This window comes from Brassica napus, chromosome A3 (assembly GCF_020379485.1).
Source record: "Brassica napus cultivar Da-Ae chromosome A3, Da-Ae, whole genome shotgun sequence".
In the NCBI taxonomy this organism is placed as follows: Eukaryota; Viridiplantae; Streptophyta; class Magnoliopsida; order Brassicales; family Brassicaceae; genus Brassica; species Brassica napus.
Window position 1 is genome coordinate 6,191,332 of NC_063436.1, and position 24,458 is coordinate 6,215,789.

At 35.7% G+C, this 24,458-nt stretch overlaps 7 protein-coding genes across 9 annotated transcripts; 2 read left to right on the plus strand and 5 right to left on the minus strand.

Moving 5' to 3' along the window:
• The first annotated feature begins 1,733 nt into the window (after positions 1-1,733).
• Positions 1,734-2,452, plus strand: LOC106441688 (early nodulin-like protein 2). Its single transcript, XM_013883471.3, has 2 exons — positions 1,734-1,920; positions 2,001-2,452. Exons 1-2 carry the CDS (start codon positions 1,734-1,736, stop codon positions 2,450-2,452), a joined length of 639 nt encoding a protein of 212 aa, XP_013738925.1.
• Positions 2,453-5,918: 3,466 nt separating this feature from the next.
• Positions 5,919-7,552, minus strand: LOC106437527 (CBS domain-containing protein CBSX5). The gene is made up of 2 exons (XM_013878428.3): positions 7,071-7,552; positions 5,919-7,009 (listed from the first exon to the last, which is right to left on the minus strand). The coding sequence occupies exons 1-2, from the start codon at positions 7,427-7,429 to the stop codon at positions 6,139-6,141; spliced, it is 1,230 nt and encodes a 409-aa protein (XP_013733882.1). The 5' UTR covers positions 7,430-7,552; the 3' UTR covers positions 5,919-6,138.
• A 1,689-nt stretch (positions 7,553-9,241) lies between these two features.
• Positions 9,242-11,404, minus strand: LOC106441687 (uncharacterized protein At4g04775-like). Its single transcript, XM_048765099.1, has 2 exons — positions 11,392-11,404; positions 9,242-9,904 (listed from the first exon to the last, which is right to left on the minus strand). Exons 1-2 carry the CDS (start codon positions 11,402-11,404, stop codon positions 9,486-9,488), a joined length of 432 nt encoding a protein of 143 aa, XP_048621056.1. The 3' UTR covers positions 9,242-9,485.
• LOC106437528 lies at positions 11,126-12,500 on the minus strand. Its single transcript, XM_013878429.3, has one exon. It carries the CDS (start codon positions 12,098-12,100, stop codon positions 11,486-11,488), a length of 615 nt encoding a protein of 204 aa, XP_013733883.1. The 5' UTR covers positions 12,101-12,500; the 3' UTR covers positions 11,126-11,485.
• Positions 12,501-12,743: 243 nt separating this feature from the next.
• On the minus strand, positions 12,744-13,750 carry BNAA03G12130D. The gene is made up of 2 exons (XM_013878430.3): positions 13,543-13,750; positions 12,744-13,036 (listed from the first exon to the last, which is right to left on the minus strand). The coding sequence occupies exons 1-2, from the start codon at positions 13,663-13,665 to the stop codon at positions 12,938-12,940; spliced, it is 222 nt and encodes a 73-aa protein (XP_013733884.1). The 5' UTR covers positions 13,666-13,750; the 3' UTR covers positions 12,744-12,937.
• A 180-nt stretch (positions 13,751-13,930) lies between these two features.
• Positions 13,931-17,219, plus strand: LOC106441686 (cingulin). Of its 2 annotated transcripts, none has more exons than XM_048773665.1 (13): positions 13,931-14,282; positions 14,421-14,633; positions 14,706-14,804; positions 14,874-14,929; positions 15,015-15,126; positions 15,248-15,427; positions 15,520-15,657; positions 15,747-15,863; positions 15,948-16,151; positions 16,234-16,347; positions 16,423-16,596; positions 16,688-16,786; positions 16,857-17,219. In XM_048773665.1, exons 1-13 carry the CDS (start codon positions 14,175-14,177, stop codon positions 17,076-17,078), a joined length of 1,836 nt encoding a protein of 611 aa, XP_048629622.1. In that variant the 5' UTR covers positions 13,931-14,174; the 3' UTR covers positions 17,079-17,219. The 2 variants fall into 2 exon arrangements, with proteins under 2 accessions (XP_048629622.1, XP_048629623.1); XM_048773666.1 differs by having other exon boundaries at positions 16,438-16,596.
• Positions 17,220-19,952: 2,733 nt separating this feature from the next.
• LOC106437526 (F-box/FBD/LRR-repeat protein At1g51370-like) lies at positions 19,953-24,399 on the minus strand. 2 transcript variants are annotated; one of them, XM_013878427.3, is made up of 4 exons: positions 21,851-24,399; positions 20,730-21,629; positions 20,494-20,619; positions 20,008-20,390 (listed from the first exon to the last, which is right to left on the minus strand). In XM_013878427.3, exons 2-4 carry the CDS (start codon positions 21,603-21,605, stop codon positions 20,106-20,108), a joined length of 1,287 nt encoding a protein of 428 aa, XP_013733881.2. In that variant the 5' UTR covers positions 21,606-21,629; positions 21,851-24,399; the 3' UTR covers positions 20,008-20,105. The 2 variants fall into 2 exon arrangements, with proteins under 2 accessions (XP_048629638.1, XP_013733881.2); XM_048773681.1 differs by lacking the exon at positions 21,851-24,399 and having other exon boundaries at positions 19,953-20,390; positions 20,730-21,839.
• Positions 24,400-24,458: the final 59 nt, after the last annotated feature.

The following is a 24,458-nucleotide window of genomic DNA, read 5'->3' on the forward strand; positions in this document are numbered from 1 at the left end:
TCACCAATACGTTCTTTCTAACCATATCCCTTTGGGTCTCAATGATGTTCACATCCCAACTTTGGTGTCATGTAATGTAATAATATCATATTCTTAGAGTTTGTCTCATATCTCTCATTCAATTACTCGGTATTTTTTATTGTGTTTGCATAAATATTAGAATTAAGTAGCGTTTACATGTTAACATTGTGTGTGAAAATTTTTTATATTGTCCTCCCATACCCGAAGAACAATATTTGAGTTTTATTTTTCAGTTTTAATTAAAATATTGTTTTGTTTTGAAGATGTAATAAACTCTGTTAAGTCAGACTATATTAAAAGAATGGCTTATTTGATGAACATACGAAAATAAACAGAGTAAGATGTTAGAATCACATCTTATGTGTGTGATTTAAATATATATGAGACATTATCCATGTCAAATACATGATCATATAGTTAATTATAATTCTGTTTATTCCATGGATGTTTCTCCTAATTATTCTTATAACTGTTGGGCCTTTTATGTCAAACTCAACTTGGCCTTCCAAGGATTCATTGCATTTCATATAGCAAAAATTCTAACCTTTTTCGTAGCATATTAAAAAGACGACTCATGTTTCCAAGATAATCAAATATATATTAATGTTTTCAAAGTAGAGTCCAATTTAGATTCTCTTAACTGTGAAAAATCAATTTGTAAAGGCAAGACCCACTTCCAGATGATTCAGTTTGAACATATATTTCAAAAACCCATGGAAACATTGTGGGATGAATGTTCAGATATTCATTAAGACCAGATCAGTTCCGGATCATGTATTTCAGATTTTGAGATTTTTTATATCAGGTTAATATGTCTCATTTGTATATTTAATTTTCAAGTTTTTGTGGGTTTGATTCGAGGGGTTTTTTTTTATTCGATCGAATTTTATCTGATGTCCAAAATCATCTAATAATTTATCTATGAAAATTATTCAAAAAATATTTGGATGTATATAATGAAATCGAAAAACTAATTGAAAACTATCAAACTGACCAAAATATCTGACTTAAACAGAAAATATGGTATAAAATTATCTAAACTCTCAATTCTACAAAATATCCAAACTTATCTAAAATTAGATAATGGGTAAGTTAGTTTAAAAAAAAATTTGAATATCAAATTGGATTCTGGTTGGTACGTGTATTACCCAATATATGTTGCATTAGAAATCGGTTTGGATTCAAATGTCGAGTTTAGTCATAAACAACAGACTTAGAACTCTAATAGAATCGCATAGTTAAATCCTGAACTAGTTAGTAAATTACAGTAGTCTCATCACTGCTAATTAGTAATCACATTAAACTTAATTTATATAATCTTTAGTTTAGTTTAAAATGAGCAGCGATAAGAAATCAAACAAAATACTGTACAGAGGGAAAAGAAACCATATGCACAGAATATGGTCACTAATATAAATCTTTAATCAGAAGTAAATAATAAAGGCGGTAACAATACAGAATCCAGTCAGCTGTTATGGTAAATGAGTTAACCGTGGGTCAACTCTCACACGTCTAAACATAAATTTCCCTCGAGTATTAACGAAAGAAAGAAAGCAAGAAGTAACCTGTCACTAATTTTCGTTTCCATTATTGCAAGATTCACAGATTTTCTTCAATTCTTCTAAACTTCTATATATATCACTACACAAATTCCCCCACTAATCACAAACACACATAACCTTTTACTCAGATCTGGCCGCTTCTCCAAAACCATGATGGAGCTCATGAAAAGTCTCTGTTTTTCTTTCATCATCGTCGCTTCTTTTACAACTCTCTTCTCTGTAGCTGACGCACGAAGGTTTTACGTCGGAGGAGGTAACGGTGATTGGGCCATTAATCCACACGAGAGTTACAATACTTGGAGTGCAAGAAACCGTTTCCAAGTCAATGACACACTCTGTAAGCTCCCTTCAATGTCTGAATCTCAGAGTTTGTATAATGACATTGAACAGTAAATAAAAATTTTAAATCTTTTGTAGACTTTAAGTATGCCAAGGGATCAGACTCGGTGCAACTAGTGACTAAAGCGGATTTCGAGGGCTGCAACATTAAGAATCCGCTTGAGAAGTTTGACAACGGAGAGGCTGAGGTCACTCTGAATCGAACTGGTGCTTTTTATTTCGTAAGTGGTGATCAAGATCATTGTACGAAGGGACAGAAGTTGATCGTCTCTGTCCTGGCCATGAGAAATCATCCTAACGTTTCTCCGGCGAAAGCTCCGACGACTGCTCAACCTCCAAAAGCTCATTCCCCTGTTTCTCCAATTTCTCCGGCGAAGGCTCCGTCAACGGCCCAACCTCCTAAATCTCCTTCCCCTGTTTCACACATCTCTCCGGCTACCCCTCCATCAACATCTCAGCCACCACAATCCTCTGTTTCTCCAGCGCCTGAAAAGACTCACCAACGTGGCAATGTCCTCCTCTTCCCCTGAGGATGAAGACTGTGTCGTGGCTGTCAAGTTCTTGGGATCTCAAATAAGCTTTTGCAGACCAGCTCAGAGAAACTCAGAGTGGACCCCTCTGAGTTTTGAAAGAGAGGAAGGATAGAGCTAATGAACCACTTCGCTTAGCAGCACCCTGTAACTCTGTTGTGACACTTGAATGTTTTGTTCCCGTTGAATGCTCAACCCACATCATAAATTATTTCATACACAAAACAGCTTTGAAGAGAGGAAGGATAGAGAGAGTTAGAACACATTTTTGCATATATCAGTGTTGAGATCCCACAGTGATAGTATATCATTCCATATATTGTAAGCAATTGTTGCAAACTTATTTCATTCAACAGCTAGCATGTTCTCTAATATTATATATGTACTTAACTATTATTGTCACGCTTACATGTTAGATTAGCATGGCTGTAATAAGCTTAAATCTGAACCCAATATTACTTGGCAACTTGATCATATATATATATATATATATATATAACTAAACTAAATACCTAAGCTGTTTTAAAAAGTTATAGTATGCCAAAAATTGTACAATAGTGGAATTTTTATAAGAAAATCAAATGTGCCATACAATTCATCCACATTAGTTTGGTCTGACCGTAAGATACATATAGAAGGCCACATATATTGCTGTTAGACTCACAGGGGTGTCAGCATGTGGACTGAGCCGTGGTTATCTACTTCTGAACCTGTATCCCCAATAGGGCCTCCTACTCGTGTGAATCATCTTTGGAAGGTGTCGGAACTAATAGACCCTATCTCTAAAGACTGGAATGTAGCTGTTATTAAAGAAAACCTACCTCAGTATGAGGAGGATATCCGTAAGCTCATTCCTAGCTCCTTCCAGCTGGAAGATGAAAGAGTTTGGTTACCAAACGCAAATGGGAGCTACTCAACAAAATCAGGATATGCGATTGCAAAGCTCTTCAATGGCAATGAGATGGATAGGGAGTTTGATTGGAAAAAGTGTGTTTGGCAGGTTGAGACCACTCCGAAAATTAAGCACTTCCTCTGGAAATCAAATTGCAAGGCGCTACCGGTTGGTTCCCTGCTGGAAGCTCGTGGACTCTCGGTTTCTCCAGTCTGTCGACGTTGTGGTGCTCAGGAAACTGAGTTACATGTCTTACTCCAATGCCCTTTCGCTGTAAAGGTCTGGGAGTTGGTTCCAGGCCTCCACAAACCATCACATATCAACATCGATTCGATTGGCCAACTCCTTCTACACTGTAGAAGAATGATATCACTCCCTCCAACAGGTTTAGGAGGCACCCCACTGTATCCTTGGGTATTGTGGGTTCTTTGGACCAATCGGAATAAACTTCTGTTTGAGGATAAGAAGTTCTCGGAAGAGAACTCAGTGCTGAAAGCGATTCAAGACGCTAGAGCTTGGAAGGCTGCTCAGACTTATGTCGAAAAGCCTTCTTTACCACCCGCTGTGGTCCCATATGGTCCTCTACCTACTGATAATTCTTATACATGGTCTGTTTTCTCAGATGCAGCTTGGGACTCTTCAACAGGTAACTGTGGCATGGGCTGGCAACTCCGAGATTCCTTGGATGTGTGCGCAGAAACATCTTCCTCTCACCGACGTTTTGTGCCCTCGGCTCTTGTGGCTGAGGCTCTGGCGGTTAAAGCTGCAGTAACGGCAGCTCTCTCATCACATGTTAGTAGTCTTCGTGTCTACTCGGACTCAAAGTCTCTCATCCTGCTCTTGAAGTCTCAGGGACAAGATGTTAGCTTGAAAGGCGTACTCCATGATATCAAAATCTTGGCGCGTTCTTTTGAATCTATCTCCTTTTGTTTTGTTCCGCGTTTAGCGAACTCTGTTGCTGATTCTATTGCTAAAACTGCTCTGTATTCTCTGCACTCCTCTGTTCTTGTTACAGAGTAACTCTCCTTTAATTAATCAAGTACTATTTTGATCAAAAAAAAAAAAAAATTATTCAACTAACATTCAGGTCTTTTTTTTAAACAGTCAACTTTCACAATCAAGACGAGACAAAGATGCACGAGACCACATATTAAAACATGCACCAGACACAATGGACGATTTAAATATCATGTGGCATTTAACAAACCGTGTTAGCAATAAGCAACTAGCTGTATAAATCCAAAACCAAATCTTTGGAAATTTATACTAGTTACGTGTGTGTTCATTAATAAACAAAAGCGAAGTCAAGTGTGTACTAATTAACTAAAGATAATCAATCTTGCATATTCTTCAATCAACATCACGTACACCTACTCTTAATGTCTTTTTCTGTTTCTATTTTTTCATCTAGATTCAATATTGTCATCCTTACAAAGATTTTAGGCACAAGAGTACAAGACTCATCAACTTTTTCATTTTAGGTTTATAACTAGACGTGAGACTCAAATTGCAGCTGATATACGTGGTGTACAAACGTTATTACTCATTCGTGCTCTTTTTTTTTTTCGTGCTCATTCTTGAACAGATCTAATAAACTATAATAGTTTTAATAGTATCATTTTGTATTGTATGCACTAAAACACGAATACAAAGATTATGGTTAGCAATAACTCTTTTGGAGGAGAAAGTGAATCTTCGGTCTAGAGTTATCTTATCAAACGTTGGTCCATGTAAGAGAGATTATAAACTGAAAATAAAGATTCAAAACTGTCACTGAGATCCAAAAAAAATCAAGATTTAAGAAAACGAGAACCAATATACTCCTCAAGAATTTTGGTCTTATGTTAATATAAAAGAACTCTAATCTTATTGCATCCTTCACCAAAAGAAACTAATTCAACGTCTGATTTGGTTGTATGTTTATGTAAACCCTTACAAAAAAAACTGATGATGATTGATGATTAGTTTTGATGATCCAAAATTATTTCAACGTTTAATTATTCAGCTAACTTTCCCCTCTTTTTTCTTAAAAAAAAACAGTCAACTTTCACAACCAAAACGAACAAAGACGCACGAGACGACATATTAAAACATGTACCAAATCCAATAGACAATTTTAATATCACGTGGCATTTAACAAACCGCGTTAGCACTTAAGCAGCTAGCTGTACAACTTTAAAACAAAATCTTTGGACATTTGTATCCGGATTTCAAATGTGTACTAGTCAAGTGTCTGTTTATAAAAAAAAACGAAAGTGAAGTCAAGTGTGTACTAGTTAACTAAAGAGAGTCGATCTTTCATTTTATTCAATCAACATCACGATTCACGTACTCTTGATGGCTTGTTCTGTTTCTATCGTTCATTTAAATTCTATAATGTCCTTCGAAAGCTTTAGGCACGATAGACTCATCAACATTATGCTTTCTCTAAGCTTAGAATAAGACGTGAGACCTAAATTGCAGCTGATTTACGTGGTCTACAAACATTATCACTGATTAAAGTTCATTAGCATAATGTGTACCTAATCAAAACACATAATCTTTGAATAAATCCATGTAGCAAGAGAGATTATAAACTGAAAATAAAGATTCAAGACTGTCATTGAGATCCAAAAAAAAAAATCAAGATTTAAGAACACAAGAACCGAAATATTCCTCAAGAATTTTGGTCTTATGTTATATAAAAGAACTCTAATCTTATTGCATCCTTCACCAAAAGAAACTAATTCAACGTTTGATTTGGTTGTATGTTTATGTAAACTCTAACCAAAAAAAGTAATCAGACTGATGATTCTTAGTTTTGATCATCCAAAAATCCCCTGAAAAGCTTCAATATATCAACAAAAGTGACCATACCAACCAAACAACCATCTTCATCAACCACCCACACATACCTCACCCTATGAGCAATGGCTTGTATCATCACAGCCATCAACGAGCTTCTCCGATTACACACTATCGCCACCGACTTCCTTGCCATCCTCGCCGCACTACTCACCGACCTCCCATACGACTTCGCTCTCCCCGCCGGAGCCTCTTCATCCGACGAAGAAGACCCCGACGAACCCGACAAAGAATCGACCAGCGAGATCAAACCCACCAAACCTTTCTCTTCAAGACGATTCCTAACGACTCTCACAAGACTCTCCGGCGGACCGCTACCGTCAATGTACGTCATTAAATCACCGGCCGAGAGCGTAGCAACCGCTGCTGCAGCCGACTCGTCGCAGCAAGCGAGCGTCATCGGCGATATCTCCCCGATTAAAACCGCACGTGGATCTTCTCCACCGCATTCGCCGTCGACCACAGCGACGGAGATGTTATCCGCGATGGCGCTAGAAATGGCGGTGACGGCGGAGGACGCGGAGGAGTAGTAGTCGACGGAGAGGATAGCGTGCGTGCTGTTGATCACGCCGAGGTCGGAGATAGAGAGCGACGGTAAAGGAGAGAAGACGCTGATGGAGTCGAGAAGGAATCTGATGATGTCTTCTTGTGTGATCCAACAGAACTGGCGGTTGTTCTTGTGTGTTGTTGTCGTTGTGGTGGCGGTTGTTAGCGAAACGACGGCGTTTCGGGGTTGTCTTCTCTTTGTGATTGGTTTTGTCTGAATCGGAACGATCAGATCCTGTGCTCCTCCGGTTATCAGATCAATTGCTTCAATTAACCTATAAGATCAAATCATTAATCTCACGAACAGAAAAAAAAAACTGAGATTTGGTGACGTACTTGCAAGAAGATTGGACATGAACGACGATGGAACGAGATTTGGGGAGAAGAACAGAGACCGAAGCTTCGAAAACAGAGGAAAGAGACAAAGCCTTGCTGTCGTGTTTAGTTAGGTAACAGATCACATCCGCCATACAGATCTTACCCACACACTCGCATTCGCACTCGCACTCGCACTTGTTGTTATCATCGTTGGTTTCGTCGTGGTTACAGCTCCATACGCTGAGGAAAGGCTCGTCGGAGGATTTGAGGGCGGCGATGGCGTCAGCGACGGTGGCTGTCACGGCGGAGAGGCACCTTAGCGGCGGTTTGCCGATGCAGAGATCGGATACCTCGTGGGACAAAAGGGTTAGTGCCATATAAAGAAAGAATTTAAAATTTTGGTTTGGGGAGGAGAATGTGAAGAAGAACGAGGGGAGAGAGGAGAGAGTGTGTCTTTATAAAGAAGGAGAAGAAGAGATGGGTACGGTGTAAAAGTACATTTGAGCAAGTGCATCAATAGGACTTTTAGAATGGTCCTTAGAGTATTTAATTAGTTTATGTAGTTTAGGACTTTGGTTAAGGACTTTTGTTAAAATGTTGATTATGGGTGGGACATTTGGTAGGTCCTTAGGTTTAAAATTTTTTTTTAAACTAGTTTTTAAAACTACAAACATTTTGTTAGTGTAAAAAAATACAAAGTTCAGAAATTAAAACACTGACAATTTATTCATAAAAACTTAAAATTACATATTATTCGGAAGATGTCCAAATTTAGCCCATATATTTTCAATCAAATCGTGTTTTAAGTTTTCATGGATTTGTCTATTCCGAAGCCTTGTTCGACGATCCATTGTTGTGCCGACATTTTCACTGATATTCGAAGGCATGTTGACGGTAAACGTATCCGGAACTTCTCTTGGTTGAAACTCAAATTTGTTATACTGGGTGAATGATGACCGTTCATCTTCGACAATCATATTATGGAGTATGATACATGCTCTCATAACATTTCCTATTTTCTCTTTATCCCATAACTTTGACGGATTTTTGACAACGGCAAATCTAGCCTGAAGGACTCCGAAGGCACGCTCGACATCTTTTCGAACTGATTCTTGGGTTTGAGCAAATAATGAATGCTTCTGATTTTGTGGTAGTCGGATAGATTGAATAAAAGCCGCCCATTTCGGATAAATACCATCAGTGAGATAATATCCGAAATGGTACTGATTATCATTAACATAGAAGTTCACTTCTGGCGCGATGCCATTAATAATATCGTCAAAAACAGGTGATCGATCAAGAATATTTAAATCGTTCATAGTACCTGGTGCTCCAAAAAACGCGTGCCATATCCATAGGTCATACGAAGCTACCGCCTCCAACACAATTGTCGGTTTTCCGGTTCCTCGTGAGTACATTCCTTTCCAAGCCGTGGGGCAATTCTTCCACTCCCAATGCATACAGTCGATGCTTCCAAGCATCCCCGGAAATCCACGTTGTTCTCCGATATGTAATAGTCTTTGCAGATCGTCCTGTGTTGGACGTCGTAGATATTCTTCACCAAACAAGGTTATTATTCCGGCGGTAAATTTGTGCAAACATTTTCGAGCTGTTGATTCGCCTAGACGGATATATTCGTCCACCGAGTCCGCCGCAGCACCGTATGCCAATTGTCGAATTGCTGCAGTACATTTTTGTAGAGGTGTGAGACTTGTCCGTCCGGTACAATCTTCTGATAGTCGAAAATACGGAATCTCTGTTGAGAAACGATTCACAATACGCAGGAACAAACTTTTGTTCATTCTAAACCGTCGGCGGAAAAGAGCGGGAGAGTAAGTTGGATTGTCGGCAAAATAATCATTCCAAAGTAAGGTGTGGCCTTCTTCCCGGTGTCTTTCATGAACATTACGGCGTTGTCTCTCTTCTGGTTCTTGTACGAGAGCACAATTGTTATAAAATTCTTCATAAGGAGTATCAAGATCGATCTCATCATCATCATCTCTATGATAATGATAATGGGATGAAGAAGCCATTAAAAATTATTGAGAAGTGGTTGTGATTGTTTTAGAAGTGAATCGACAAAGAAAAGTTGTGACTCTGTAATTGAAAGATATGTTATATTTATAGCTATAAAGTTATAACTAATTTTAGTTATTTGAATAGAGTGTATGTAAAAACACGTTTTCTCAATATTACAACTACTTTGTAGTTGGGAGAGTAGTTTTTCTTTACATGATCAAACACGTTTTTCTTTTAGTTGGTACATGCAAAAACAAAAACTAATTTTAGCAAGAGTTTTGATAAAAAAAATCAATCAAGACTTTGAAACAAGATTTAATCAGAGTTTGATAGGGTTACGTAATCCGAGTTGAACAAGGTTTAACAAAACACAAGGATAATCATACATTTTCGAGAAACACAAGACATATAAACCTACATACGAGCAGCTACTCCGATGGCTATTATGACTAACACAACCACCAGAACACCTACAACTAGTTCAAACCCATAACCAAATCTAGATTTCTTTCTACCTAAGTCACATACAATGCTCTCCAACCTAACCAATTTCTGCTCCATATCAAATTGAACTTCCTTTAACTCCCGCACCTCGGTGTCCTCGTAACCGACGAATGAAAGCGAATCTACCTTATCAGTGAGGAGGGTCACTTGTGCACCAAGTGCTTTGATCTCCTCTGTAGCCGCGACGTCCCACCACTTGTAGACATGGCAGTCTCCGTCCTGTTTGTTCTTGCAGGTGTAGAACCTTCTCCCCGGGTCAGTTCTTGTGTAAGAAGTGGCTACAAGTGGCTCTCCACCACAGTAGCACTCCTTGGGGAAGCCAAACTCCACTTCAGATACACACGGGATAGATCCACAAGTTGATACACTAAATCCGAAAGCGACGAACAGAGGATTCAGCGATACCTGGACGGAGAGATACACGGAGAGATGGACGGAGACAGCTACGCCGAGAGATGGACGGAGAGATACACGGAGAGATCGAGGGTGAGAATAGACGGCGAGATGAACGGGAGATCCAGGGAGAGATCGAGGGAGACAGCGACGGAGAGATCCTCGGAGATATCGAGGGAGACACCGACGGAGACAGCTACGCCGAGAGGTGTTTGATTGGGTTGAAAATCGCCGTCGAGAGAGAGAGAAGAGAGAGGATGAGAATGACTTCGTATCGGATTTTTTTTGAACACAACCCTAATCCGTGCTTCCCCTCCCCCGATGACACGTGGCCTTAAGGACGCGAAATAAAAACTTCTTATTTAACATACGTTTGCTTCGGTTTTATGTTATTTTGATTTATTTTCAATGTTTTAATTTGGAAGGACTTTGGTTAAGGACAGCGATGTTGATGCCCTTAAAGGCTGCTTGATTTATGGTTGTGTACAGATAGATTTTTTAACCTTTTTTGTTTGCTGTGTTGTGCTCATGACAGGTAGATTATTTTTTATGTTTTACTATAATGTTTAGAATTTGATATAATATATGTCAAAAATGCTGATAAAGAACATTAGTGTTTTGATTTGTAGCCAATGAAAAAAAAATATTTATATATTAGAATTCCTTCAATAAAAAATTGCACTAACCATAACTAATCTGCATAATAAATTGGATACTTAATTCAAGATTAATGTAAGAACATCAATCACTTATTTTTTATTTTTGATAAAAAAAAACATCGATCTCTTAACAACAATAGATTCTACCATTACAAATTTACAAAATTTTATGTCATGTTTCGAAAAAAAACTAATATGGTCAATTCCAGACGGACCTAGGTGGAACAAGTGCCACATACAAAGAAATACTATTCAATAGTTTTATTGAATTGAGGACTCAAATGGTTTAATCTCTAATGCTTCATGCACATTTGGTTAACAAATTGTTATTCAATATGGTATGCTACACGTTGTAATATTTGCTAGATCCAATAATAACACATAACATCTATGCATTACTATTATACCACACATAACATCCAATAATTTATCTATTAACATTTTATACTCTCCAAATTTACATTGAGTTTATGGAACTAATAGCTAAAATTAAGAATAGTTTAAAGTCTATTAGCCACCTCTAAATTGGGGTTTGGGCAACTATGCTGTTGAAAAGAAAATGATCAATTGCAATAGATAGCAGCCAATGCGAGTCAGATTATTTATATTTATATATTTGTTGGGATCAAAAGCTCTACTACTTTTAAACCAGAAAACATCTCTTACTGAAATAATGATTCTCTTAATAATAAATGGTTTCAAAATAGATGAAAGCTGTAAGATTTTGACAGAAACTTAAAATTTAATATTAGTGTAGATAAAACCTAGAGCAGCCATGATAAATGGAACTCTTGAATAATCGAATTAAGTATAATCTATATAATAAGCATCTTGAATTGTGGTTCCATATAGTTAACTTCATTTGTGTGTGGGAGCGACTGCAATACGAGAACATCCATCTTTGAGAAGAGGAGGGAAGAACGGATTTAGCGGAAACATTTGTGGCCAACATTTGGCATCTATAACCAAAAACGCCTTGCAACACATAGCTCCAACATTATCAAACTTCCCTGTGAGAAGCGATTTGTGGATTTCAGTTACGCAACCTTGAACGCTGACGAGTGATGACAAACATTTTGTGAGGTCGACCGGAGAACCAGGAATCACAGGGAACTGGAGTGTTGTGTGTGATGGTGTAGCTCCGCTGATGCGTGAACAACCATCCTTGATAAGAGGAGGGAACAATGGATTCAGAGGAAACATTGTTGGCCAACATTTTGCATCTACATCCGTAAAAGCCTTGCAGCAAGCTGGTCCAACGTTTTCAAACTTACCCGTTACGACAGATTTGTAGATTTCGGTTACACAACCTTGAATGCTGGTAAGTGATGACCAACACTTTGTGATATCGATGGGAGAACCAGGAATTAAAGGAAATTGAGGTACGGTTTGGATCTCGGCTATCCCCGGCCTCATAAGAATAGTGGCAATGACTAGAACCATGGAAAAGATAATTTCAATCTTACCTTCCATTGCACCTGTTGTTTCCTTATATTTTTGTTTAATATTTAGGGATATATAGTGAATTGCTTGATTAGATGATTTTGGTGGGACAAGAAACTAACAATTTATAGGCTATCTCAACTTGAACGTAGTTGGTAGGTAAATTCACCAGGAGAGTTACATTCGTCTGTGACTGTTATGACAATTAATCTTTGAATTGAAAACATGGAGGTGTTACACTTTACAAACCGACTCGCTCAAATTGCATATACGTTTTTACGAATTATTTCAAATAAATATGTGTTAGCTATTTTTTTGTAATAAATAAGTTGACTCAACTCTGTAACCATCTTTTATCTTACAATAGAAAACCCTGTACTTAAATATTTTGTAGCATACAGTACTTTTATATTTTAAATATAAACCCCATGAGAAAAACAAATCTGAACATGTCAAATCTAAACGTAATACGTTATGTTTCTAATTATAGTTTTTGGTTTTCTTCATCTTTTATACTGAATTAACTTCAACATACTGTCCTTCTGTTACCTAAATTTGGTGTTGTGTATTTCCACCGAGTACACTAGAGTTTTAGTGAGGAAAACACATGAATCATGTATAAACTTGATCTGCCTGAAGAGCAGGATTCTGCTGTCTTAAAGACCCAAACCAATAGATCAAAACATAATTTTTCATTGCAAGTGTTACAGCAAGTTTAAATCCATTGTAGACCACCTTAACTTCATTGTTTGATAAACAGTAGTCATACAAGAACTTCCAAGTTATTCATAAACGCAAAAAAAAAAAAAGCATCTCAACTCAACACCGTCATCAGCAAGCAGAGAGTATGAATGTATGAGACAGAAACTAATCAGTTGTTGTCTCGGGAAGCTGAGGAGCTTCAGTTTGTCTCAAGCTTTCAAGAGCAGAGATCCTTCTATCCAGAGAGTCATGAAAAGCCTTTGCCTGAAGAAAACAGAGATCGTATCTACAGTCAGTAACCATGCCGGTATTCTAATATATAGTTAAAGCTACAGCTTAATTAAATGCTGCTAATTTTAAGAATGATAACGGCCCTGCCTCAACTCGATCAACACTCACATTTCTCAGGATACACACAATGATGAGCATTGTGTGTTTCAACTCTAGCAGTATTCATTATTATCAAATGCTTGAAGGTTTTCTGATTCTCAAGATTTACATAGAACTAGGAGGCTGTTCTAAAGCATTAACGGGTATGAAACTCAAGCGTGTACCTTGTAAATGACCAAATCTAACAAAGAGTCATAGGTTGCATACGAAGCTGAATCGATAGAGTCATAGAGATACGATAGAGTTTCCATAAAATCTCCTTATTACGCTAACGAAGTGTATCGATTCAGGCTTTTTGGCAAACAAAACCTAACCTCCACCGAAGAGAGAATCGAAAGAAATGGATCCGATACGAGAATAAAGAGAAATCGATTGCAAACCTGCTGAGAAATGGATTCGTGAGCGACTTTGTAATCCTTATAGAGAACAGAGAGGCCTATGAAAGACGCAGTCGCAGCTCCGGCGAAGAAAGATGCCATTCTCACCCTCAACACGTACCCCATCTTCTTCTTCTTCCTCCTCCTAATCTCTCAAATCGCTCCCAAATCGAATTTGCTTATGAGACCCGCCCCGAATCTAAAAGCGACGTCGTTTCTCTCAAATCGAACCGGCTAAATTAGGTTCACTTTGCCTTAACCGAGATAACCGGTTTAGTTATTCTTAAACGAACCTGGATAATGGGCTGAAGATAACAAGGCCCAAGAGAAGGCCCAAAAGAAACAGAAACACGATCTTCTTCACTCCAGAGGAGTAGAAAAATAGAGGAATCATTTGATGCGACTGTAGAGTTTCTTCACACAGTTTCCGAGTCGTCTCTCTCGATCGTCTCTTCCGCGTCAATCATCTTCGTTCCTTTAAAACCTCTCCTCAGCTACTCTCTTCCTCAATCGTAATCCCTATCCATCCTCCACCTCTGCGTCTCTTAGCTTGAATCTCTCTAGGGTTTACCCACCATTTCCGATAAAACCCTAGTTTTTTCCTCTTTGGATCTTAAGTGGGGGCTTCTTTTGTAATGGAGAACGAGACTCGTAGCGGGTCTCTTCAGAACTCTTCGTCCTCTAGGAAAGAGTGGCGCGCCGTTTCCGATTCTCACAACTTCGGAAACGCCACTGATTACGTGGTAATGCCCCCCCCCCTCTCTCTCTCTGCTCGTGTGATACTGTTTTATCTGTTACCCAGAAGTTAATTTACAGCTCGTGTGATTGAATATCTGAGGGAAAGTTTGGATTTTTTTTTATTCTTTTTGGTTTATTTGCAGAATGGAAGAGAGGCTGCTGGTGGTGATTTGGATTACTACTCAATCACGGTGGATGATGGTGAAGTCTTGGAGCAGATTCGTGCCCTTTCTAGACAACAAGGGGAGCTTCAGCAGCAGGAGGTTGAGCTCCGAGCTCGTGTGTTGGCTATGGAGATCCAGAGGAGCTTTGAGTCTCGTTCTGCTGAGTATGAGAATGCTGCTGCTAGGATGCAGGTTTGGATCTTTTACTTTTTGATTGAGGGGTTTGATGTTTGCGTGGAAGATGTAAAGGAATGTTCTTTGTAGGAGCAACTTCGTGAGAATGATAGGTCTATTCGGGAGATGGAGAGGAAGCTAGAGGAGAAAGAAAGGGAGCTTCATGCTGTTAAGCTTGATAATGAAGCGGTATGTTGTTTAAATATGAATTGATCTGAATGGTTTTGAGGCTAAGTTTGCTTGTAATTCTTCTAACAGGCATGGGAGAAAGAGGGGCTACTAAGAGAACAAAACAAAGAACTTGCTACGCTCAGGTGCTGTCTTTATTCTCTTCGTTAAGGTCTTTTACGTTGCAGTTAGATAAAATGTTTTGTTGGACTGTGGTTTCGAAATATGCAGAAGGGAGCGTGATCACTCTGAAGCTGAGATGTCCCAAAGTTTACACAAAATATCTGAACTTCAGGAGCATGTTCAAGAGAAGGAGAGACAGTTCGCTGAATTGCAGGAACAGGTTACTTTTCCTGTGTTTTTGTTACACGATCAAGTTATTCAACTTGCAGTTATGTTTCATTGTCATGTTTGAAGTTTTTGAGTACACTAACAACATAGTCTTTATTTATAATGGCTTGTAGAATAGGATTGCTCAAGAAACAATCATGTACAAGGATGAGCAACTGAGAGAAGCGCAAGGCTGGATTGCGCGTGCTCAAGAGATGGATGCTTTACAATCATCTACAAATCACTCCTTGCAGGCTGAGTTGAGAGAACGTACTGAGCAGTATAACCAGCTCTGGCTTGGTTGCCAAAGACAGGTTGCTTATCTGATTAAATTCCAGTTTTTTTCTCTCTCTTCTCGTGATAATTCTAGTCTTTATCTTATATTGTTCCATCTCACTGAGTTCAGTTTGCGGAGATGGAGAGATTGCATTTGCATACAGTGCAACAGCTTCAGCATGAGCTTGCCAATGTAAAAGGAGGTGGCTCTAAAACAAACCCCAACGGTGCCTCCCAGATTATCCAAAACAGTGGGAACCAAATCAAGGTAATGAAACGATCCATGGACCATGCTAAAGCACTTGAAGTAGATTGTATCGTAACCGTGACTGTCTTTTCTCTTGGGAGTATTTGTAGAACATTCAAGCGGGTCAGGTGAACCCTCTGCATTCGTTTGCCATGCATCAACAAGAGCTTCTTCAACCTCGGGGACCTCCACCTCATGTTCCAGAATCAGTGTTACTGCAGCAAAAGGTGTGAGATTAATGAATGCATCTTTTTTTTTCACTATAATCAACAGTTAGTAACTGTATATAGTCTTTCATGGTTTCTTCTCAGGCTGTACCAGCTAGTGCAGAGATGCCTAGGCAGAATTATGTGCATCCATCTCAAGTTGTACATGGCTTAGTAAGTTCTGATGAGAAGAGTGAACACCAAGTGCCTACCAATGGACAGTCCCTTGATCAAGGGTATCTCGATGTTCAAACTAGCCACGGAGCACAATTCGGACCAACCACACCATCATCCTCTGTGAATGAACAGGTAGGGGATGCTTTTGTTACTACATGCTGTAATATACTTGTTCAAAACGATACTATATCATAAGAGAGTTACCTCTTAACAGGTGGTGGAATCTGGAAATGGATCCAATGCGTCAGAGAATAACTTTCAGGATATTTCTTCGCAGTTCCGTGATGCGCTAAGGCTAGATTCCGTTGCCATCAATCAGAAACCTGAGGTATGCTCGTATCATCTAGAAATTTTTTTTTGCTTCTTCTGGCTATAGCGAAAATATTCTGATCTCTTTCCCTAGGAGATTAATGGTCAGGTTTCTCCTGGTGAGCCAAATGGTGTTGCGCGTGAAACTCTAGTCTCATTTGGTAAAACTGAGAGGAACTTGGAGAGTGCTCTTCTAGATGAAAGGTCGCTTTTGGCTTGCATCGTTCGCACTATACCAGCTGGTGGAAGAATCAGAATCAGTTCAACGGTGAGAATCTTAACCACAATGAGAGTGAACAATTGAATATGGAAATGGTCTTGCTCGTAACATCTACTGTTTAATACGTCGTCATTTGCAGCTTCCCAATCGTTTGGGCAAAATGCTAGCTCCTCTACACTGGCATGATTACAGGAAGAAGTACGGGAAGCTGGAAGATTTTGTTGCTAGCCATCTCGAGGTCTGTCTCATCCCAATTCCCCCAAACCATTTTAAAAGAAAAAACTGTTAAACTTGTGTTTGGCTTGCAGTTATTCATGATAGAGGACGACTACATTCAAGTGAGGGAAGGTGCGCAGAAAATGGTAGCAGGTTCAGCTTCAGCAGCAGCAGGCAAAGTCGCAGTTTCATCATCTCCAAGCTCCATGTATGTGGCTATGACTCCTATGGCTCAATCTCAGGGGTTAAAGAAGAATGTCCAAAGAGGAAGACAGAGCTCTGATTACATGGCGCCGCAACAGAGGAAGCTCTGAAGTGAATGCAGCATGTAAGAGCAAGGCGTGACATTCTTCTATCTTATTTTTATCTATTTTGTTTAATGCCTTACTTATTAAAAGAGAATCAATTTGGGAGAGTAATTTTAATTTAGTATTTTATTTACATTGCTGCTATCATGCTTTACTCTCTCATGCATCCTCAGAAAGCTTTTATAATTATCCTTTTTTAACTAGATTTATTATAGTTAGTTCATTGGTCCAACAATTTATATTTAAACCATTCTTATTCATAACATAAATCAAAGCTAAATGATTGGTTCTAAATATATCGTGTAATTCTATAATATTATAGTTTATATTTTTATTCGATATTATTAATATATACTGATTTATTTAATATATTATACTTTGTTATTAATTTTTATTATTTATTAATTTTCAAATTAAGTAGGGAAATTGCCATAAATAGCATTTTCATATTATCATTTTTCATGTTTACACTAATCACTTTTATACCCTTAGGATTAACTAATCTAAACTTAGGGTTTATAGTTAAGGGATGCGGTAAGGTTTTTAGAATGTGGAATTTAGAATTCTAAGAAATATATAAATAAATATTTAAAAAATATATAAAATTTTTTTAAAAATAGTTTCAAATATAATTTTCGATTTTCAAAATTTTTTTTGAAAAAAATAAAAAAAAATCGAGAAAAAAAGAATTTATAAAAGTTCGAATTTGAAAAAGTATAATACGAAAACATAAAAAAAAAAATTATTTTTTTATTTTAATTTTTATTTATTTTATTTTTACTATTTTTATTTAAATAATAATTTATTATATATATAAATAGCAAGGATATAATAGTATTTTGCCTTTTAATGAAAAATGTATTTTGGAAAATGTTCTTGTAGTGGTGGTAAAAATGAAAAGTGGTAGCATGAAAGTGGTAAACAAGTAATTTTCCCTTAATTTTTTACAACATATATAGTTTATTTTTTCGTAGTGTATTTCAAAATTTATTCTTTATTATCTATAATTTAATATTTTGTAAAATTTAAAATATAATCATTTTGAGGTTGAATATTTATTTTCAAAATTTTATATTTTGTCAAGAAAACTTTGAAAAATTGCACTATTATTTTTGAGTTTGGAAGATGACATGAATTTTGAATTGTTTTTGTTACTACATTAATACTTATTGAAATATTTGAATTAGTAATATTTTTTAAATTTTCTTTACAGATTTTTTTTATAATTACAAAAATTATAATTGAAATTCTTTTTATCATTAATATTTTAAATGAATTATTAAAAATTCATATTTTTCTAATAACATATTTTTTTTAAATAGTATATGAACTAAAGGTTATTTACCTATTATTATATAGTGTATATAATTATTTTAAATAATATATTGTTGAGAGTTTCAAAAAAAGAAAGATAATATATAGTTGTAGATAATAAGGTAACCTATGTCAATAAATTTATTTTTTATAAAAATATTATATAGTTTACAAATATAACTCATTTTAACGATGAGTGATAATTTATTTAAATAAAACAATTTAGAAAACTAAAATTTGTTAATTTACCTATTTAATATAGTTTTGTCATATTTAATTCATATAGCACTTCTATTTTTATATAATACATAATATAATTATAGAATTTATAAAAAAATAGTAGATAATTTTAAATTCTTGTTTTATGATAAAAATTAAGTTAGCATTGATTTATAATAATATTCTATTACTAATTACGAAATTAATTAATATGTTATTTTATAAAAATATTTAAATTCTTAAGTAAGATTTTCTTAGATTTTTTCTCATCAGATTTTCTTATAGTATAAAAAAATCAAATTTATTGTTGGTTTCTTATTAATATAAATAATCTAATATATCATATTAACTAATTTTTAAGTGGTCTTACTATGAATTGTTAATGGTTAATAAAAATAGGACCTAAATTAATAGATTAGATATAGTTAAGTGGTTAAAAAATATTGTTTTGGACTTCTTAGTTTAAGTATTTTATTTTCTGTATTGTGATTTTTCTTAGACTTTTGAATGTCTTTGTTTTTATTTTATGTTCACATTTTATTTATCTTTTGTTTTGGGCAATTGATTTGTTATATATTTTGTTTCTATTATCTTTGTTACTTAATGTTAGAATATAACGGTTCAAGAAACTACTAAAATGTGATCTATTATCTGTTAAAAACTAAATATTACAGATACAGTATCAATTAATGGTCTACTATTCATCTAATATTTTCATGCACGGCTAAACAAAATTTGTATCTCTTAAAAAGAAAATATTGTATATAAAACATAGAGTGATTTACGTAGAAATATCATTAAATAACAGCCACTATTTCTTTGTTGTATGTCATTAAATATTGTCATTAAATAATATTTTTTTTGAGAAAATTAATAGATTTGACTTTTTCTCAAAGAAGATTTATAAATATTATTTGGAATCTGGTCAATGTTATACAACAAAGAAATTTTTGAAAAAAGAATTTGAAATATCTTCAAAAAGAAAATAACCAAATGGTGTTGCACAAGAAAAAACAAGATGGATTAGAAGAAAAGTTCAACAGATTTTAATCTTTGTGTTGTACACTTGTATTGTTTTTTAATCTTATCTTTGCAATTGATTGTATTTCTGTTATTTTCTATATTTTTATTGTAACTTTACATTTTATTTAAATAAAATAGTTGTTAAAAAACAAATTTAAAATAGGACCTCACTATAAGTTCCCTCTACTACATAACATAACTAATTTTGTTCATGTCTACCGCAACAGCTTCGTGGGACTTGACAAACACTTTTTTTTTTTGAACTGAGGCTTAAACTTGACAAACACTTAACAAGCCAAAAACAAGAAAAATAACATATTGATATAAATATCCCAAGTAACGCTTGAATAATTTGCGGAAATGTTTATAAAATTCAAAATAAAGTTTTAAAACGGTTATTAATTCATGAGAAATATTCCTCAAATCAACCAGTTTTTTAACATCCAAATTTACCTCAAATGAAATGTCTTTTTTTTTTCAGAGAACAATGACTCCACAAGCGCTAGAACATCTAGGCAATGCAACGACTTCTTTAAGGAAATCACGCATGCCTTTTTTGGTATAGTAAGTATCAAGCCTTAGTTTCTCCAGGATTGGTGAATTCTTGAGGAAGTATCTTACTAGCTCTACTTCTCCTTCATACTTTGGGATCAAACGTATCAATTCGACGACCTTGAGTGATGACACCAAACACGGAGGCACTGTTGAAAACATCAACTTCGGTTCTCTGTTCTTCTTATAACTCGGGTCCTTGATCAACTCCTGCAAATACATAAGATAAAAAAAAATTGAGAATAAAGTGGTAAATTAAAAGCTTTTCACATACAATTTGCATAACTCGAAGGGTTATAAAGCAATTCATTACCAATATGGGGCAGCTTTCAAGAATGGATGGCAACATTTCAAGGTCGGATTTAGAGAACTTAACATGCAAACGGGATAGGTCACGGAACTGAAGCAATGGTCCCGGTTCGGAGTGTAGAAAGATGTTCTGTAAAAGAGTAAAACAAAAACAAAATGTTGGTTAGAAACTTTTTGAGGAAGAATATTAAAAGGAATGCTCAAAAATTAAAGGGTCTCAAAATTAAATAACATGACTACCTTCAAAATGTAACTACTTAAAACAATGCCTCTGAACCTCGGAATATCGGTGAGGGTATCACAAATGAATCTTTTGGTGCAAGTCAGACGAGGGAAGACCGCATAAATCTCTAGTGTGGTAGAGCAACCCAAATTGATGATTTTGAAGTTCTTTGATACGTAACCCCTAGTCTTCAAACACTCGAGTAGAGGAGCATTAATCACAACTTCTGTATACGAATCTATGTGGATTCTCTTGAGGGTATTAGAGCGCAACTCTATAAACCTTTCACCATGAGTTTCTCTGACAATGGTTAAATCTTCCAGAACTGGAGAGCCTGAGATAAGTTTCTCCACAGTTGCCTCAGTGAGATCTGTAATGTATTCTAAATGCATGATCTTAAGGCATGGTAAGGAAACAACCTCCAGGTTAGCCAAGACAACCCAACAAAGGCGTAAGTGCACCAGTGTCTTGCATGTATATAGACTGACGGGCATCGTAACATCGCAAGAATAAGGGCCGTAATAACAAACATCGAGATGCTGAACACTACGCCTAATCGAAATATCAGTCCATTTGGTGAGGAGGGACTTACAATCAGAATAATGAACACTTAACCTTATTTTGTCTATCATTGATTCCCTGTGTGAATCAAAAAAACTTCGAACAAAACTCACAAAGGTATCCATATCCAAGAATTCAAAGGACTCTAAGTCCAATCCACGAACACTCTTCCAGTGATTAATCCATGTTTTGGACAAAACGCCTGTTCTTACAGCATGCTTTGTAGGAACACGAAGAAGTATGTCGCTTATCAAATCATCGGGTAGTTGGCATATCCAGCTTCTTTGTGACCCTTTGTCACATGTTTTTGCTTTTCTCTTTCGACCCACCATCTTTTTTTTCGTCACACAACTAGTCTGCATCATCAAGTTTAAGACAAATGTAAACTGAAATTTACAGACACAATAATCTAGTTTCCAATCAAACACGAAATAACGATGCGTAGAAGTTACGGTCATATATGAATTTCAACCAGCCTAGTCTAAATGATACCCTAAAGAGATAGATAGAGGGTCGATGTTAGCACTGAAGAAGAAGAAGGCCGCCTTCAAGAAACAGTAAAAGAAGAAGAACGCACCTGAATGGAGTTTTGATTAGCACTGAAGATCAAACCTCATCGGCCGCCTTCACGTACGGTCATGCTTTCTTATCTGTAGCAGATGATTTGTGTAACGTATATATATGAGGGATGAGGGATAAGGGTAAAAGATAGGATTCTTTCGTGTGACCAGTATGAGTTTAGGGTTTCTTAATGAGAAATAGGAAATGGACACGTTGAATGCAAAAACGCCTAGCAGTTTATGGTTTGATGAAAACGGTGCGTCGGGTTAGTGATCCTAGAAACGACGTCGGTTCTTCGACAAATCAAATATATTGATATCATAAAGAGTTTGCCAAATGTAACCATTTCAATATTACTACTGATCCAAATTTAGGAATTTGTAACAATTACGATGAAAGAGAGGAGAGCAACAAGGTGTTGCTCCCCTTCCAAAGGCAGGTTTTTACTCGTTACTCACTCGTCCGCCACTAGAAACACCACTTCGTCTGACTTAATTTTCTATACGGAAATCTAATAAGATAAAGAAAGAAACATGTTATGTCTCTCCTTCATATACTCTTTATTAGCTTATCACTTTTCCGACCAAACTCCAAAATGCACTTAACATTGTTTTGACAAGTAAAATTACTTTAAATGTTGTTAGTTATGTTCCCGTTTAGGTATTATAAGTTCAAATTTGCATGTAAGAAGAGACAATACCTCTTCTGAGTGTTTGAAACTCTGAATGGGTCCAACTAGTTTTGTCCCGACCCCGAGTAAATCCTGAAGATATACAACAAGATCGTTGATTGTTTTAGACATTTATTTTTTCGTAAATGTTTTACACTACGTACACATATATACATAAAGACCATAAGTTTCTTACTAGCTCCATTTCTATTTCATAACTTGACAAACTTGAGCGATGATTTCAAACACCGACGCTCTATACAAGAAGCTCTATATGTAGTGAATTTATGGGATTCAACTCCAAACAAAGAACACAAAGCCGTAGACTTTCTCCATGTGGTAGATAAAACACCTGTCCTGATATTCCGGAATTTTCAATGTACGATATATCTTTAGCGCGTCTTTCTTTTTATAATCATATTCTTGAATTAAATATGATTGTGAACATATGTTTAGTTTCTTAAATTTTAAATCAAAGGTGAGAAAACTTCCATCACAATAGTAACATTGTGGATTTTAGATTTATTTTTTTAGCAAAATTAAACCGTCCTTTAAATTTAAACATTGGAAGTGATTGGTTGGACTGTGTCTACAAAAATTTAGTTGTAGTTAAATTGGTTGAAGCTGTAAAGTTGTTATGGTAGATTTTTTTGTCCAGAGACTTTTAATGTAGTTAAATTTGTTGTAGCTGTAAATTATAGATTGTAGATATTTTAAAATAAATATGTGAAATATGTGATGTATATATAAACTAATTTATGTTTTTATCAATTAAATAATTTATATTAATACTTTTTGTAAATTCTCAAAGTTTATTGTTATTTAAAATGTGATATATAAATAATATTTATTTTATTTAAAATATTTCAATGATTTTTACAACACTCAAAATTGAATTAAATATTTATAGTTGTTTTTAATTATGATTATCTAATTTATTTGATATTATAGATAGTTTTTTTATTTCACAGATTCTACAGTCTATAAAAAAGCTTTAAGTTTTTTCCCAAAAATACATTTAAAAAAAGTTTTGCTTTAGTTTTTTTTGTTGTAACTTAAAAAATAAAGGTAAAGCATGATTGGTAAAAATTTATAGAAATTTGATTTAGGTTTTAACTATTAAAAATAAAGCTACAACTTGATTGGTAAAATTTAGTAATTTAAAAGTAAATAAAGCTAAAGTAAAAGGATAAACCCAACCAATCACCTCCATTGTTTAGCCCTCAAACTCAAATAATTCAAAACTGGAAACTAAAAAGTATCAGATATTGTTTTAGAATCAGTTTAGATACGCAATTATATTGAAATCCAAACTGTTTCAGTAAATAATAATTAATATAATAGATATTTTTGTGACACCTTCAATCAAAGTCGTGAACTAATTGTTTGCTTAATCCTACAATATGTTGAATTTTTTTACATTCGGAAGAAAATAACTGAATATATTTGAGAGACGTTAGATTCTAGGAAAGGAAATGAACAACAAAAAGTAACATGATCGACGGCCAAACGCGTTAAAATCAATTAAATAATAAGAAGTATACACATTCCTTTTAATAAAAATAAAATTCAAATAATATGGCATTCCCGTCACAAATTGTAATTCCATATTACTAACGGTTACATACGTAAGAGATGAGAATCATTATTCATTACATTCAATTGCTCTATGTTTTTTCATCATCATCACTAACTAAAAACGAAAATTAAGCCAACTAAACAAATCTCAAAAAAGAAGTCAAAGAAATTCCAATCACATATGACATATCAAACCACCAACAAATCCAATTACAGATCTTCATAAACACTGCAGATGGTTGTTGTGGTGGTGGTGATGGTGGTTGTGTCCGTTACCGTGACTGTGGCGCGCTACGGCTATAAGACTCCTCGTCAATTATGTCCTGAACACGCTTAAACTCACCGGCACGGCAAGAAAATCGTAATCCGACCTGCG